The sequence below is a fragment of the Choloepus didactylus genome, chromosome 11, assembly GCF_015220235.1.
Source record: "Choloepus didactylus isolate mChoDid1 chromosome 11, mChoDid1.pri, whole genome shotgun sequence".
NCBI classification, from domain to species: Eukaryota; Metazoa; Chordata; class Mammalia; order Pilosa; family Megalonychidae; genus Choloepus; species Choloepus didactylus.
The window spans coordinates 67,180,418-67,198,586 of NC_051317.1; the positions used below are offsets into that span (position 1 = coordinate 67,180,418).

Sequence of the window (18,169 nt, forward strand, 5' to 3'; positions counted from 1 at the left end):
TCAGAGAAATGTCTTATTACACATGGGATTAACCAATCCTCTCTGTTAAAGTACAACTTTCCTCTTTGGGAGTGTGTGACACTGAACTGAGGTTGACGTGAGGTAAAGGCCAATTCTTAACCCTGTATCTCAGGTTCTTCCAGAGACACAACAATCTCAAGCTCCTGTCACTGGCCTAAAGAGGACTTCTCCATACCTTTCTTCTTTTCCTTCTTTGATGGGGCTTTTGGTGCAGCCTGTTGGTCAGGATGACCGTTGGTTGTACTCGTCTCTACTTCGTTCGACATGGCAAGAAATCAGGCAGCAAACCCTGGCTTTAGTGGAGACTTAGTGATACCAGGTGATTTCCGGTGGAGAAGTCTCAAATGAACATACCCTACAGACACCTGTAGGCAAAGTTTAGAGGGATAATGAGATCATGATGCAGCAAACCCAGACTTTATGTCATATAGGCCTACAACTAGTGCTTCTCAAGTAGTTCTCTGGATTTGTTTTGTTCCTTCTCTATTAGGCAGAACTCCGAAAGCAGGAGAGTGGGTAGTTTTGTTGTCTTTGTAATTTCCAAAATGGAAAGAAGGTGCTTAACAGGTTTTCTTTAAGCACTTGCTATCTAGTAACTTTTAATAACTAAGCGGTCTATATTGGAACTTTTGCATAAAAATCTAGTATTAATGCAGAGGGATAAAAACTTGTCACACATAGAAAAATAAGCTTTCACAGCAAAACAGAAATATATTGAAAACTGAGTCTGATAAGACTAAAACGTGTATGAAAGTGAGTATTACAAACTTCAGTTCTTCAAAAATCACCTATCACCAAAGGCAGTGTCAATAATGCAGTCATGAAGTGATCTTATTCAGATTGACAAATGCTTTTTTTAAAATATTAGGGCTCTGCATACGATCTCCAGGCTATCTAAACACTGTATTTTTAAAAACATCCATTTTTGACATTAATATTTAACATGTATCAGGGAAAGAATGGATTTACAAAGTACTTATTATGCAATTCATTCAATATAAATGTTTTTATGCTATTATTTACCATTACTACACCAAGACAGTCAAGGTATGTGTGGTCTTAAAGCTCCCCCCACGATAGGTAAAACAGAAAAATTCAGAGTCATGGTAAGAACCCAAAAGTGAACTAATGTTACAAAAGATTCCCTCACTTCCCAAAAGTTTTACACAGCTCTGGAGAGAGCTAAAGCAAGAAGGATATGGTTTTATTTTTCATAAGTTGAAGACCAAAGGCTAAGAAAAGCCATTCACTGTTTCATAATCCCAGAAGAACGACTGGCACACTCCTCCTACCACTGAGCCTATACCTGCCATTTATCCAAACTTTAATTTTAAATTACCACATAGGAATAGATGCTATTTGTTGGATATTTAAAGGATAAGTCTCAGGTTTTTACTCAGTTGGCTTACAGTGGACACCCTTTTAAACATGTGACTATCTCCCTCACAACAAAACAATAATTTCAGCCTAATTAGACACATTTATCCATCATTCCTAGGAAGATATTCTTACCCCCTCTCCAAATCAGGGAGCTGTAAAATTCCAGTAGTCCTTATATTCATCTCCAGAAAACAGTCTATGGGTGGATCCCCTTAGCATTTAAGACAAAGATTTAGACTCATTAGCTTTGGCTAATGAGGTTCTTAAATAGTTGGCCCCTCTTTACCTTCAACCTTACTTTCTTTGAATCCTGTATACTATCCCAAGTTACTCATTTCTCCTAGGATGCTTTTTGTTTTTGACTCCTTACATTTTCCATTTGTCAAGCTCCCTAGCCATTCGCCCACCCTGCCCATCCCACTTATCTCGTATTTGTCCCTATTCATCCCTGTTGAGGGGACTGTTGTATATTTTCTTCCTTGCCTATGTGTATAAATTTGTATGCATTATCTATTTTATTGTATTTCTCCTCCTTCCCCATAATACAAGTTTTTTGGAAGTTAAATGTACAATTTAGCCTTTAGGGAGATTACTCAGATCTGACATGACTAAATTTGAGGAGTTGTCAATATAGCCCAGAGACCGTTCCCTAGAGAAGGGTGGTATGGGAGCTTAGTAGTTAAAGGGGTGGTCTTCCCAGTTGTTAGGCTGTCTCAGCTTCAAAACCACCCTTCTACACCCTTCTATATTCTGCTTGGTGATGCTGGGGCTGGGACTATGCAAAGGACATTTCTACTTTGCCAGCTGGCTGTGTGGTAGCTCTGTCAATGAGGGTGGTGGGGGTCGTGAAGGTGGGGGGCTAGAGGGAGACAGCCAAGCTGGAGAAGGGACTTACACATTCATGAGTGTCCCCAACAGGTGCTTCTTCTCCCACTGAATCAGTTTCCAGTATTTCCAACAGCTGTAGAACTAGCCTCATCATGTCCCTTCTCAGAGATACCGGTACCAGTCCTGTGCTCTCTCTCACAGAGGCCTCTGTGGGTCCCTGCCTCAGAGTGTGGGGACACTGGCACTAGCTGAGCACACCCCCTTCTAGAGGTCCAGAAGGCCCCTCCTCCAAGCTTTTAAGCTTTGAAGATTCCAATCCCTTCAGCCCTAGGAATGGTGGCTGTTTTCTGTATTTTGCTTACCCAGAGATGATTTAGGGTTCTCTTTCCCCCCTCTCACTTATCTACTTAACAACTTTATAACTAGTTAACACAAAACATTAAGCTTTATTTAAATAAATGGTGTGGTTTCTCTCCTGACAGGACTTCAAATGATACAATGGTAAGGCTGTTTTGATTTTTATAGGTAAAAAATTATTCTTTAAGAAGAATCTAAAACACGACAGATTCAAGGGTTTTATTTAAACATCAATCCATATGTTATTCAAAACTATACTGTATTGGCTTTCAATGCTATATCTATGTAGTTTGGTATATCCCACTTTAATTTATTAGGCTAAGCACATGAACTAAAAAGAAGTATTTAAAAATACTTTCTATTTCAAGAAGGCACCTGAAGTATTTGTGCAGCTATACCTTGAGCTCTAGCTTAAGTCAGTGTTGAGTTCAACAAAGTGTGTGTTGATCGCATTGGTAAGATGGCCCAAAACTGGGCTGATTGAACCACTGTTTGAAAAAGTAAGCTAGGAATATGAATTTGTTGTCCAATTACTGAAACTCATTATACATTCCTACAGATGTTATTTCTGACTAGAAAATACTTTTAGAGTGTGTGCCGGTTTAGATGTATTATGTCCCCCAAAACTCCATGTTCTTTGATGCAATCTTGAGTGAGTAAATTTGATTAAGTTGGAATCTTTGGATTAGGTTGTTTCCATGGAGATGTGACCCGCCCAACTGTAGGTGATAACTCTGATTAGATAATTTCCAAGGAGGCATGGGCCCGCCCATTTAGCTTGGGCCTTGATTAGTTTACTGAAGCCTTACAAAAGCTCAGACAGAAGAAACTCAGCAGAGCAACTGAGAGTGACATTCTGAAGAGGAGCTGCAGCTAAGAGAAGACAAAATGCCCCCAAGAGCAACATTTTGGAGAATGCAACCTGGGAGCAAGCAGACCTGGCCAGCCATGTGCTTTTCCAGCTAACAGGTTTTCTGGACACCAATGGCCATTCTCCAGTGAAGGTACCTATTGTTGATGCCTTACCTTGGACACTTTATGGCCTTAAGGTTGTAACTGTGTAACCAAATAAACCTCCTTCATAAAAGCCAATTCATTTCTGGTATTTTGCAAAATGGCAGCATTAGCAAACCGGAACAGAGTAAGAATGTTTTAAAGAAATTTGAGAAGTGCTACAAAGCACTTTGATGGACTTGGAGAACAAGAGAAGGTGAATGACAGCATGTGGATTACTCATAAAAGTAATCCGCGATAGGAATCTCACTTCCTAAGACTAGGTTTCAAAACTATGTAGTGTTGCCTGCAGCACTTCCTGGGGACCTCTTTCCCCATCAGGGGACCATCCCTTGCCCCTTTCCTTCACAGTATTTAAGAAATAAAAGGTCAGGTTTTCCTAGCCAAATAAATAATTGACTGGCAAACAAACACACAAAGCAAAACAAAAATGTAGTGTTGGCAGACTGGGCTGAAATGGAAAAGCTCGAAAGTGAATGCTGCTACCTCCATTTTGTAGCAAAAAGGTCTCCGTTCAGATACTCAAGTGCAACTTTCCCCAGCATTGGAATTATCTTAAAGGTATCTGGTATCCTTTGAGCATATTCTTCACTGAATAGGAGTCTGTCTGGGGGTTACAGAGCAGCTACAAGGGGGAAGGGAGTAAAATAGAAAGAAAAAGTTCCTTAGGCATTAATTCCCTGAAGAAAAGGAATTTGTATGTTAGGCTGCAGTAGCCAAGGATAGGTCTCCATTGTAGGCCAAACAACTTAGAAATGTATCTATAATCCCTAATGTGATCAGAAGGTAGATGTTGCCTACAGGTCCCCAAGATCCAAAGATTAAAAACTCCTTTTTTAAAAAAAGGTAAAAGCCTTATTGAAAGATTTTAACAAAACTTTACAACCAATTATGCATATACCAGAGTGATAATATCCAGTGCTTAAAGAGCAAGTCTACCTTCACAGACTTTGCAAATGCCCAAGTTACCATTTGATTATGTGGTGGCTGGAAGAGGACTTGCTTCCAAGTTCCCTTCCGTCTGCAGAGAATAATCAACTTAAATGTAATACACTAATGTGTAATCCTTTCAACAATATTACAGAATTGTCAATCATGCCCATTTGCTTCAGCAGATTTAATAATGAATTGATTTTTGAAAAGCGATTGGGCCTCGAAAAGGGACCCAAGGGGCAAAACATATTGAGGAGGTTGAATCACGTGCCCCACAAAAGACACGTTCAAGTCAATCTGTGCTCTCGTGGGTGAGATCCCTTTGTAAACAGGACCTCTGAAGATGTTGTTAGTCAATAATGGTGGGCCTTAATCCAATATGGTTGAAGTCCTTTTAAGCAAAGGAAATTGGATACGGAACCAGAAGCCAGAAGTCAGTGGAAACCCGAGGAGCAGACACAAGGAGAGAGAGATCGCTATGTGATGTAGGATTGCTGGAATGCTACAGGCTGGGGAAGAAAGTAATCCCTGCCAATCTCTTGTTCTGCTGGACGTCTGGCCTCCAAAGCTGTGAAGACAAATTCCTGCTGTTTAAGCCATCCAGTTTTTGGTATTTGTCACAGCAGCCCCGGTAACTAATACAGATGTTATTCATTTTATTACCTTCCCAAGCTACAGCATAGCTGAAGAAAGTATCTAAATTACATCAAGCTTTGACATCTGTTTTAAAGTCTTAGTATAACAGGAGATTTCTTATAAAGGGATACAAGTGGATATAGGGCAACCAATAAATATTCAGTCTTCTCATTTGTTGAGTTTAGTCCCAGAGGTCCTTCAGATCAAGGAGCATGGAATGAGTTGGAAAACGCACACAAGTGGTGTTATCATAAGACAGGGATTACAAACTAGAGCTCAAACATGTATACAAAAATTCACATGACAGTTCCTCATCTAAATGTGGTGGGTTTGTTATTCCAGTTTTCTGGGACACATTGTTTTCTTCATTAGAAGCTTGAGAAGAGAAATAAGAAGACTCATCTGGAAACAAATAAGGATCTAAAATTATTGCATATTCTTGATTCCTTTTAAAAAGTCTTCATATAAAACAGAAAGTTGTAAATGAAACTTTGCTAAGTCAATAAAATCAGCTTCCATTTGAGTGAAGATACTTAACATGGATTTTGGACTTAATACAAACCTCCCTGAAAGAACTTGGGAACTTCCTCCTTCAGTGTCACCAGAATCAGATGACTAGGAGAGATTTGGGAGCTTGCAACATCTTTCTTGGGTTCTGAGAAGGCTCTGAGAGGCCTATACCGGAAGACTGCATGAGTCATCTTAGGGTGACTTATGTCCTTTGCACTAATAAAAATCAACAATAGTTTATTCCTCAAAGTGATTCATGCAAGATGTCTAGAACCTTAGAATAGCCAGACTGGTGGACATTGATCAGTCTGGGCTTTGTAGGGACAGATTTGACTGGTACCTTCTCCTATCTGCTTACTCTTTTCACCAGGAGGAATGTGATAGTATCAGCAATACTGCTACTTATTTATTCCTGGGTTCTAAAGCAACATTAAGACACAAATTTGTCTCTGTCACATCTCCACCCTCACTCCCCCCCCCACCCCCAGACTACCTTCTTACTGTAATTATACAGAGCAGGCAGGAACTTACTTGGTCAGTCTTGAAATGCTGGTAAAAGGAATTACTTGAGCTCAGACTTATTTAATAGTAGCACTATTCCACAGATGGTATACAATTTGTTTTTAACATTAAGGGAAATGGGACAAACACCTAATATACCTAGCACTAAAGACACTTATCCTGATAGCCCTATGGAAATAGAATGTGCCTACAGTTGATGAATAATGAAATGGGCTCAGCAACCCACGATCAATTTTGAGCCACAAAGCTCAAAATTCAGTCTAGTCTATGCTCCCTTTCCCACTATCTATGCTGTTTTTCTTTTCTGGTCTTAAATTTTGTTTGTTTCTTTCAAGGAAGCCTTAGCATCCCATTGTGAATCTGATGGCATGAGGAAGATAACCACACTTAAAAATCCCACATTTTAACTTGCATTTTAAATGCTCTTTTCAAAAAATCCCAAACTCTTCTAATTATAATATACAGATTAACTTTTCAGAAAGAGCCACATAAAATAGACACAGGGAAGGGAATCAAGGAGAGTCAAGATAAAAGTAACATAAACATCTTTGCTAGAATGTCCAGTACTTTGTTCTGGTCAGAGTATGTGCTTCGTTGTCCTTTGGGACTTTATACCTGCCTCAGCTGAAGAGCCGAATTAGGACATGTGAAATATTAACCTCCAAGGCAAATCTTGGGGCCCAAGAGGCCAGCAAACAGCCTTCACCATCTTCAAAGCAGCCTTTTAAGAATAAGGAATGTTGGCAAAGATGCTGCAGCAAAGTTATGCTGTTCCTGACACTTGATGCAAAGCCGTCTTCCCTTAATTCTTGTATTCCTATGCTTTGAGGAAGCTTCATTCTATTCTGCAAAGGCCAAGTCAAGCAGACAGTAAGATTTCCTCAGTAAGCCTATTTAACTGAGGAATGAAACTGTGTTAACACACACTGAAAAGGAGGCCATAGAAGATTTTCTTATAAATGCTGACAATGCTGTGGAGCCTCAGTAATGGAACATGTCAGAGTCAATGAGCGATACACAAGTTATGCATTTACAACAAGCATCTATCATTGCTTTTAACTCTTAGAAAAGAGGCTGCAGGACTAAGAGAACATATAAACCCAGAATGAGAGGTTTTGACACATCTTTTGATCCAAGTCAGACCAGAATTAATGGTTTCCCATACAGTGGATTTTGGGTGGAGGTGGTAAAGCATAACAGTTAAGAATTGAGGCTTAGGAGTCCCTTCACCATTTTCTAGCTCTGTGGCTTGCAGCAAATTATCTAGTATGTATTTCCTCATCTGTAAAATGGAAATATAGTTTGCTATTATGTAGAGACCTCAGTGCCTAATGTATAGAAAGTACTCAATGAATGGGAGCTATGATTAAACAGCAGGTAGGTTTCAGGGAAACTACAGTCCTATGTTGCATCCAACATAGCTTTATTCACAGCAACTGTTTAAACACTTCTAGGACAAATAGGACCAAAAAGCAAAAGGGAAGAAAATAGAAACATGGAGGAATAAAGTACTTTAATTAGGAAAGCCCCAGGTGAAAAAGTGAGATGGTTTGCTAATGTTCGAGTCACCTCCTGCTAAAACTGGCTTCTGAGCCTACAAAAGCTCTGATGGGAACAAAACTGGGATTCAAATCTACTCTAGGTTACCCTGAGTCAAATCTAAGTTTGCACACTTACCGTAATCAATTTAGAAGGTGTACATACCATCACCAGGGGAGCTTTTACTGGGGAGCTTTAAAAACATCAATGTCCACATGACACCACAGACTACTTCAACAACTTCTTGCCCCCATAAAGAAATACCAAGTGGGTTAAACTATTGAGCTGGAAGAACCCTAGGGAGTAATTTGGCCATATCCTGAGGGCAAGAAAGAATGTATGATGTTCAATGGTTAAATTTAGGTTTATTGTTCTATTCCTAGAAATGACATGTCATTTGTTGAAAAAACTATTTTTTAAGCAAGTTGAACAAAGCACATTACACAGAGACTTCAATTTAATAGATATGCCAAGAGAAGAACAGAAAGATAGCCAGCAGAGTAGTTTAAACATGGTATTTCATAGATCTGTTTTTTTAACCAAAACAGAAAAAGGATTTTACATGGTTTAATTATGCATAGTTTCTGGAGTCTTTTTGACCTAGGTAGCAGGAGTTATCCTTGGTCAAACTGGCCTATTAATGTTGAACTGCCTTTTTGGAAGAAAGCATTTGGCTAGGTCGAGACACAATTCACAGATCAAAGAACTCAAATTTGTTTCAGTACATTCTCTACTATTCAGTACTCAGCCTTTTGGATTTTTAAAGGCATGGCAGAAGTTTAAGTTCTTGAGTTAGCAACTTTGAATATCCTTGACTCATTGTGAATCAACCTTCCAAATTCTGTATCCACTTCCACCCACTTTGTTTTTAAAATAAATCTTATTAGGTATATCCCCCATTAGAGCTCAAGTAATAGTCATCATCGGAAAGGGTGTTTAGGAGGGTTTAACCTTTAAAAGAGCTATATACAACCCAAATGAGAGCCCATTCTCTAGACTGAGCAGAGCCACCCAATTCACTGGAAATGTGAAGCGTTCATTAGTTTGAACACTTAACTCTATTAGGGTTGGAAAATATGGAAAGTGTAGTCTTCATAATCAGAGTTTCCTCTAGCCTCTTGGCAAAGCTTGGTACAAGCTATATGCTTATATGAACATAGACATAGAGGTTTGATTCTAAAATTTGTCCTTACACTTATTCAGATTTTCAGAAAGTAAATGCTGTTAGAATATTCCTGTGACCTTTTGACCATGTGGCATTTTTGTGGAAGATGGACAAATGAGAGTTTTGGTTGAATTAATTGACATTAGAGAATCCACTCACTTTGACACATCCCAGCCTACCATTGAGGGAGAATAAACACATCATACCCAGCTTCTTGAGTATGATCTCCTCTAGCTCCGCCTGAATGGAACAGGAAAAATGAAAGCCAACTTTCTCCTATAATTCCCCTTCCATAAAGGAAATGAAATGACATTGAGGCTTTGGGTTGTGGAAACTACAGTGGCTCAAAAAATCGTGTTTCTGTCTTTGCTTTACATTGCTGGCACTGAATAATTTGGGCTGTGCTCTGCCATGGCTCCCTTGCCACCAGGAGCCATCTAGATGTGGCTCAAAAGGCTATGGCTTGTGTGCTCTGTATATTTTAAGTGAGCTGATTAAGGAAATGCAGCAGGCACAACTTCATTTTACCAGAGCTTTGCATGTGGAAGTTATTAGCATAGATCTCCTAATCATGTGGTGTTTCCTTATATGTTGTTATCTCTTTTGTACCTGTCCCTTGGGAGCTATGGGGGCAAGAGAGTTTGGCAAGGTGTTACAGACTGAATCATGTTCATCCATGTTCCCGCGGGTGTGAACTCATTTGTAAATAGGACCCTTTGAAGACATATTATCAGTTAAGGTGTGGACTCATTTGTGAATAGGATACTCTAAGATCCTTTTTAGATTTGGCCGAACTAAATCAGAGTGAGTCTTCATCTACACTACTGGGGGCCTTATACAAGTCAGAAGTCAGAGAGAAACACAGAAGCAGATCAAGGACATCACCATGTGACAGGAGGCAGAGATGCAAGCCAAGGGATCCCAAGAGATGCAGCAAGCTAGCACCAGAATGCTACAGACTCTGAAGAGAAAGCATGGCCTTGCTGATGCCTTGATTTTGACTTCTATCCTCTGAACCTATGAGACAATAAATTCCTATTGTTAAGCCAATCACTGTGCGGAATTTGTTACAGCAGCTTAACAGACTAAAACACAAGATAATGACTGAATTCTTAAACCCAAGGTCACAATCGTAAGTGCCATCCTAACCCCACAATAATTCCTTCTCTTTCTAATAGGGAGACACCAAGTCACGAGTAAGTTCCATTAATAGTTTGATGAGGCTAATATGGCTTTGGCAGGATGAAGGGCATTGGAGGGACTTGGTAAAGGCTACCCTTTCTCACAAACCTTGGGCTTTAGAGACCAAAGTGGCTGGCAACCTGGTGTACAAGTTCATATAGTGAGCCAAGGAGTTTTGGGGGAATAACCAATGAATTGAAGAGGCCCAACACAGGGGGACACCCCAAGGGAAAACTCTCTGTGGCTGACAAATGGGTAGAAGGTGAGAAGTCTAGGCTAAAAGACCTGGGGGCTCAAATGTCAAGGTACCCATCTAATAGCTCCAAGATGATACCCAGGAACTTTGGGCACACCACGGTGAAGTGGCTGGTGGTGGCACATACAATCACACGTGTGTAACTAGTGGCGTCTGGGGATAGGACAGAACTCAACTGAGTATTTCCCCCATAACCTCAAGACACTACTGAAGAACTGTGGTGGTTTGAAGCTATGTACCCTAGAAAAGGCCATGTTCTTTTAATCCATTCCTATGGGTGCAGACCTATTACAGGTGGGACCTTTTGATTAGGTTATTTCAATTATTTCAGACTTGCCCCAGGATGGGTCTTAATCCTTTTACTGGAGTCCTTTTTGAGTGAATAAAAGGCAGAAAAAGCCCAGAGAAGCTGGAAGAGATGAAATTAAGAGAAGCTCATAGAGAAAAGCCCTGGAAAAGATAAGAGAGGACCCACAGTGGCTTCAGAGAGGAAGCCACTGAAGCCAGAAGCTGAAGCAATGAAACCCAGGAGAGAAGGACCAGTAGACATCACAATGTACCTTGTTATTTGACAGAGGAGCCAAAGCTTGGGGTAACCGAACTTCAGAGAAGATTATCATCCTGTTCATGCCTTAAATGGAACATTTTCATGGCCTTAGAACTGTAAATTTATAAGCTAATGAATCCCCATGGTATAAGCCAACCCATTTCTGGTATATTGCATTCTGGCAGCTTTAGCAAACCAAAACAAGAATCAAGGATGATAGCACCTGCCTCAGTCACCAGAACACTTTCTCTGGTGGATAAAAACCACCACGTTTTGGTGGCAATACAGAAACCTTCCTGGGTTGCTGCAATAAAGTCTGAGACATCATGCTGCAGTGACAAGGGCAAGAAGGCACCATCACAGGGTTTGATATTTCTAGTTTTGAAGTGATAGTAACCAGAAAGGATACCAATAAATCACCTAGAAGGAAGGAGATTTTAAAAAGTTAAAATGTTCATAAAGAAGCAGGATGGGTGAATGGAATATATCAGTTTTAAAATTTGAATTTAGAGGAAATCTATTTTATACCATTAGACTATAAAGTAGGATATTTTATTCTGTCTTCTTTCCCTTCCCAACTTCCAGGGAAGAGAGTATTCTAAAGAAAGAACAATTTTAGAGTTTAGTTTTTTTTTTTTTTGTAATCTTCCTATTAACATAGAGAACTCTAGAGTTTTTCTATTGGAAGGTCATTGGGGCAGTAATTTGAGGGGAAGTATTTTGGAACTTGTACAAAAATACAGTAAACACATGATTTTCACTTTGCATGTGGGATCTAAATTTACAATGGACATTATACTTGATGGCTGAGGAAAAAGCAGTCAAAAAGCTAATCAGGGTGAGGGAAAAGGAGTCAGCCATTGCACCATTTGATTCTCAGGCTAGCCCAATGACACTATTCATGGCTTTTCCCACAATCCTCCCTCAGACCTTTGCATACTTGGCAAGCAAATTTACCAGCAAGTATGAAACCATGTCTATCCTTCCTAAATTAGGTTAGATAGTTTCTACGAAACTCTTCCTTACTCTAATTTAGTTTTTAAATGAATCATATGAATGAATCTTAGCAGTTTGTTTCCTGGAACACACAACATCAAATTGTGCTTTCTCGTTTCCCATACAAAATAATTCTGAATTAAGTAAAGATGGCTGTGCAGCATATCTAGAATGTGGACCTCAGAAAAGAACAGTTTTTTCATCTAAGTCTTCCTATGACTTCACCTATGAGCTCATGCACGTAAACCTTAATTGTTAAATACTTTCCATCTTCTACTCAAGTGCCATCACAGCAGTCATCTCAAATGACTATGCTGATGTTGGAAGAAAGCATGTCATTTAGCAACATCTGCATTTTAAGCAGTAAGCCATAAACCAAGAGTGATATACACTAATGAGATATATACCACATCAGGGCACTTTCAAAGCAGGGTAAGTAATCTTAAGTTCCCCTCTTCCAAAAACCAGTGTGAGAAATGCTGCCTGATAATTGGTCTCTCCTTTAATAGCTTGGCTGAATTATATCAAATCTCAGTGTAGTTTCCCTTTCCAGGAAGAGCCTGTCATTTAGATAATCCGCAAAGCCTTTGCTTGAGTGTTGCTTTACCTTTCTGCAACTCATGTCTCAGAGACATTCTGTGTTATGAAAGGAAGAATCCAGCTGCCTTGTAACACTGCACAGTCAAACATTACCTAGTCAAACCAGGGTATGTGTAGTAATAACCCTAGCTGGGAGAAATGTTACATTTTTGTAGATAGACAAAATCATAAAAATAAACTTATAGTTATGTAGACTCAATACAAGGTTGGTTCAAAGTATCTCAATCTACTGCATTGTCTCTAGGTTCTAGGTGGCCCTTTCAGTAGAGTACACCCTTTGTTTTGGAGTTCAATCCACTCTTAACAGTTGCCATGAACCTTCCATAAGAGACTTGCCATTGGTTCGTAATTCTATTTCCGATATAATCTATTCTAGTTGGGCAAGACCTGCATAGCCTACAGGGCATTTAGTCATCATCTCTAAGAATAATGGGGCCCTGCTTACCCTCATGGTTAAGAATATTGTTTGTTTTTAACTGCTTACTATGTACTGGTATCTTGTGTGTCCGATCTATCAATCAGCACTTTAAGGACACTTCTTCACAATTTAGCTGATTTCCCATGGAGAATACTTTGTTGCTTTCAAATATGAAAGGGAGACATTTAAAAATAAAAAGGGACTTTCCATTTGTTTATGGAATTTCAGGTTTACAGAGAACCAATAACCCCATAACCCACCATCTACCCCCCTAATACCATTGTTCTAGTAGGCTTAAAGTTAGGAAGTTACCAGATGCTATTTAAAAGCCCAGGGGAACTCTTACAGAAGAAATAACAACCTAAGTCTCATTTGCTTACCTGGTTGCTGAACAAATTAGGATAACAGATAACAAATCCCTAGGTAATTTCAAATTCTGGGATACAAGAGAGGAAGGTGAATCTGCCAACGTGTTATCTTGTTTCTTGAGGTGGTATAGGACATAGGATCCACAAATGGTCCTGAAATAACCAAACCTGCATGGTTTGATATCGTGCTCATAGTTAAAAGAAGAATCTGCTGGAGAGTAGGAGCAGATGAACAAAGTTACAGAAAATGTACAAATATCCTTGAGCTAAAGTTTACATTCTGCCATTATTCTCTCATCTTTTGGGAAATGGTATCAGACCAAATATGCACATGGGAATAAATAAATAACTGATGGATGGAAAAATTCTAAATTGAAGCATATCAACCCATGCTAAATTAAACAGATTTGGGACTTTAATTTCTGCGCAAATGAAGTGACTACACTGAAGCGTAAAGCACTCTACTGTATTGAAGCATTTGCACACAACTCATTAACTATAGAGATGAAGAGCAGAGGAAGGTTCAATCACAATGAACAACCTACCACTTAACATCAGACTTTTGTTTATTTCAAACAGTTCATTCTGGGATTTAAAGAGCAACTGAAGATTTTCTAGTATACATATTCCACTGTGTGGTTTTCTTAAGTTATCTCTTTAGCATTATAATCATTTCAAGGATGGGGTAAGGGAAGAAGACCAGATCACACCAGATGCAGAAAAACAAGATATCCAAGAAAACTGTTCTGGTTATGTTATTAGACAACATTTTCAAAGGTTCAGCCTGGAACCTTTACTGTTTCTTTCTTTTTGAAGATCAGCTCCAGGGATGGCATTAACCAATGACTATAAGGAGCCTTCTGAAATGCTATTTTTATTCTCCAGGTCCACTATAATATCTTTTTTCACTTTTGATTATGTATCTATAAAATTGAAGAATTGATATTTTTAATATATTAATATAAAGTAATATCCTATGTAGTATGTTATGCCTTATAAACTTTAAATTGCTAGCCTGATAAACAACTCAGTTTTGATACTTCAGAAGGCAATGCAGTAACTAAACAAATCAATTCATATGGCCCCATATGAATTGCTACTTGCCAAAGAGTTTGACTTACTTGAAATGAAAGATTAATATATTGGGGCAATCCAGTTTCAGGTTTCCTAGATGTACACACTAATTTATTGGATCTGTGTCTGTATCTTTTAAAATGTATCAAAATCATCTCTGGCTGCAGATAGTTTTAGAGTAAATCTAATATTGGCTTAACCCTCTGGTCCCTCCATGTCAAATGAATTCGATTTAAGTTAATAGTGAGGTTACTGTATTGTCTAACAGTTGTGCTAAAAAGTTAGGAGTTGTATTGTTTCTGGGTTCTCTTAATATTGACTAGAAATTATGTTGAATATTTGTCCTTTTCATTAGTTATTATTACATCCTCACCTAGCACTCACTCACAAGTATCACTTAAATGTTAAGGATCAGCTTTAAGGGCAAGAGGCTGGTCAACTATCTGACTCAGCACTGGGGGGCTTTTCCAGAGCACGCAGCTGGGATGAGGGTTCTCCCTTCAACCAGGACCTGGTGAATATACACCCTTCCTATGAGGTTTCACTACCTTTTTTAGATGATGAAATCATGGAGATGTCACTCTAGTATATCATACTGGCACAAGAAACTAATAGAAATGGATCCTGGTCATATGTCACTTTCTGGGCTTCAACTGAGACCTCCTGGCCCATTCAGAAATATTCATATTCATATTGAACTATAAAAAGACTTCTGGTTAGACTTCACAGGAATGTCACCACCAATGAGTCATTGTAAAGGAAGTTTCCTCAGTTTAATCAAGATGTTGCACTGACCTTATGTTCTCTCAGAGCAGTTTCTTCTGTTCTCTGCACCATTAATGTCCTGTTGCAAAATCCTGTACCTGCCAGCGACTGACAATTAACTGCTAAAGGAAAACATGTAATGGATATAAGGGATTAGATAGGGACTCCATTGGTAGTCTCTCTTTATGATCCCTTCATTATAGTCATTATGTAGAAATAACTTTGAATTGGTCCTTGAAGCTTGAGACAGATTCACTCCACCCTGGCATCTGCGATTTTCTATTCCTATTATGTAAGCATTTTTAGCATCAGAAATGCAATTAGATTTGTTTCCTTAGCTGAACTCTATAGGCCTGTGTAGAGCCAAGTCTTCTTTGAAAGGCATTCTTATGTTTCTAATCCAATCTTTATTAAAAAAGACTCAGTATTGCAGACCAGGAGGTTAAGACAAATCCTCAAAAAGTAGTGCTCAAGCCCTTCCACACCCCACAGAAACTTTATAGCAGAGAACAACTTTGAAATTAAGAATGCTTACAGTTGCAGTTTTTCTTAACTAGCAATATACTCCTTTAAAAAAAAACTATTAAGGGGCAGGGCAAGATGGCGGCATAGGGAGGTGTGGAATTTAATTAGTCCTCTGGAACAACTAGCATATAGCCAGGAACTATATATATATATAGTCAGGAACAACTAGCATATAGCCAGTAAATAGTCTGGAACAACTGTGGAGGGACATCTGTGACTGGATGCACATCATACAATAGTCTGGAATGGGTGGAATGGGCTGCAACCCATTATTGGGTAAATACTTGGAAGAACTGAGAGCAGGGACATGAATGAATGGACATTGCACACTGGTGTTTATGGCGGCAGTATTCACGATTCACAATGGATGGAGGTGACCTAAGGGTCCATCAACAAATAAATGGAATGGTGAACTGCGGTGTATATATTCAATAGAATATTGAGCAGTGGCAAGAAGAAATGAAGTTGTGAGGTATGCAACTAGGTGAATGGTCCTTGAGGACAGTATGTTGAATGAAAGAAGCCAGAATCAAAAAGAAAAAAAATGACAATGCCTACTAATATGGACTAAGTATAATGTGCAAATTTTGAGAATTGAATTGGAGAGCATAGGTTAGCAGGGGAAGGCTTATGGTAAAGTTCCTAGATTGTAAGCTCTTACAGCAGTCACATCTGTTCATGAGTTGCAATGGTTATTTCTAAATTCTGAGATGATGAGCTGTTTGTGTATAACCTGGTCAGTCCCTGGAACTTCGGATATCTGTGTGACACCTGAGACTCAGAGCCAGAGTTCGGCAGCTATGAATGTCAGCATTACCCCATACAGCAAATGTTAAAGAAGCTGAAAACAAGAGATTAGACTCTAATTGGAGATGTGAACAAAATGGACTTGGTTAGGACTAAGGTAAACCAGACTAAAGGGAAAAGGATGATATTGTCTGTGTTTTAAAACTTCAACTTCTATGTGAGACCAAAGGAAGAGATATTTATTTGGTGGAAAATCTATATTTTCTGTAGCTTGCTATATAATTTAACTTGTTTGGTCAGTTTATTCAAACACCATAATTACATGGTACCTTGAATAGTGGGTGAGATCTGTTTAGTTTATACAGGTTAGCATGAAGCCCTGATACATCCCAGAGTAATTTGGATAGAGAATAAAAAGGATTTGCAAAGCCTCCTTGAGGGCTTGGGGAAAAATTGAAAATATTAAACCTCCCCACCTGGGAAATTCCTGATATTCTCACAAGCATTGGGGACTACTGTTGTAGTAGGCGAAGCCGTCGATCTTGGGCTTGCCCTTATGAAGTTTGTTACTGCAAACGAGAGGCTAAGCCTACTTATAATTGTTCCTAAGAGTCACCCCCAGAGAACCTCTTGTTGCTCAGATGTGGCCTCTCTCTCTCTAAGCCAACACTACAGGTAAACTCACTGCCCTCCCCTCTACGTGGGAAATGACTCCCAGGGGTGTAAATCTCTCTGGCAACATGGGACATGACTCCCAGGGATGAGCCTGGACCTGGCATTGTGGGATTGAGAAAGCCTTCTTGACCAAAAGGGGGAAGAGAAATGAAACAAAATAAAGTTTCAGTGGCTGAGAGATATCAAACAGAGTCCAGAGGTCATTCTGGAGGTTATTCTTATGCATTATATAGATATCCCATTTTAGTTATTAGTGTATTAGAATAGCTAGAAGGAAAAAACTGAAACCGTTGAACTGCAATACAGTATCCCTGATTCTTGAAGATGACTGTGTACCTATATATGGTGTGACTGTGATTGTGAAAACATTGTGGCTCACACTCCCCTTATCCAGAGTATGGACAGATGAGTAGAAAAACAGGGTACAAAAAGTAAATTAATAATAGGGGAGGGGAAAAGGAGTATGAGATGTTTGGGGTGTTCTTGTGTACTTACATTTTTATTTTTATTCTTATCTTCATTTTTATTTCTTGAGGTAATAAAAATGTTTAAAAATTGATTGTGTTGATGAATGCACAACTACATGATACTGCAAACAACTGATTGTACACTTTGGATGATTTATGGTACGCGAATATCTCAATAAAACTGCATTAAAAAAGGAAAAAAATAAAACTATACAAGCATGTTGATAATCATTTACACTAAGGTAAAGATTGAGAGCTACAACACCCACAAGTTTGCTTAGTCCCTCTAAAACAAGTGAACAAGTGAAGTTCTACTTTTAGCTAATTATCAGAATTGGGATATGAATAAAGGTTCTTTCTTGGGATCAGTCTCTCCAGTTTTGAGGTTCTCTACCTTAACAACCATTCTACATTTGGACTCTCATTAATGGAATTCTCTTAAGAGGGAAAACAAATGCAATCTGCATTTAGTATGTAATCTATCTAATATTATGCCTAGCCAGAATGATTTTGCAAATGGTTAAGTCATTAGCTGTACTCGATTTTGCTCCAAATCCATGACCATTAGACAATTAAAAAGGCCTTTAAATATTAACAGCCTTTTTTGTTCAGAGCATATGAGTCTGGTGATTGATCTGTGCTCT

The 18,169-nt window shown here is 38.9% G+C and overlaps 1 protein-coding gene across 5 annotated transcripts in view; it reads right to left on the minus strand.

Annotated features, from left to right (window-relative positions):
* DAB2 (DAB adaptor protein 2) overlaps window positions 1-18,169 on the minus strand; it is a 75,287-nt gene that overhangs the window by 26,799 nt on the left and 30,319 nt on the right. For all 5 annotated transcript variants that reach the window (XM_037798872.1, XM_037798871.1, XM_037798868.1 and 2 more), the window contains exon 2: window positions 197-386. In XM_037798872.1, the coding sequence (XP_037654800.1) occupies window positions 197-287 (91 nt within the window). In that variant the 5' untranslated portion in view covers window positions 288-386. The remainder of the gene's footprint in view (window positions 1-196; window positions 387-18,169) is intronic.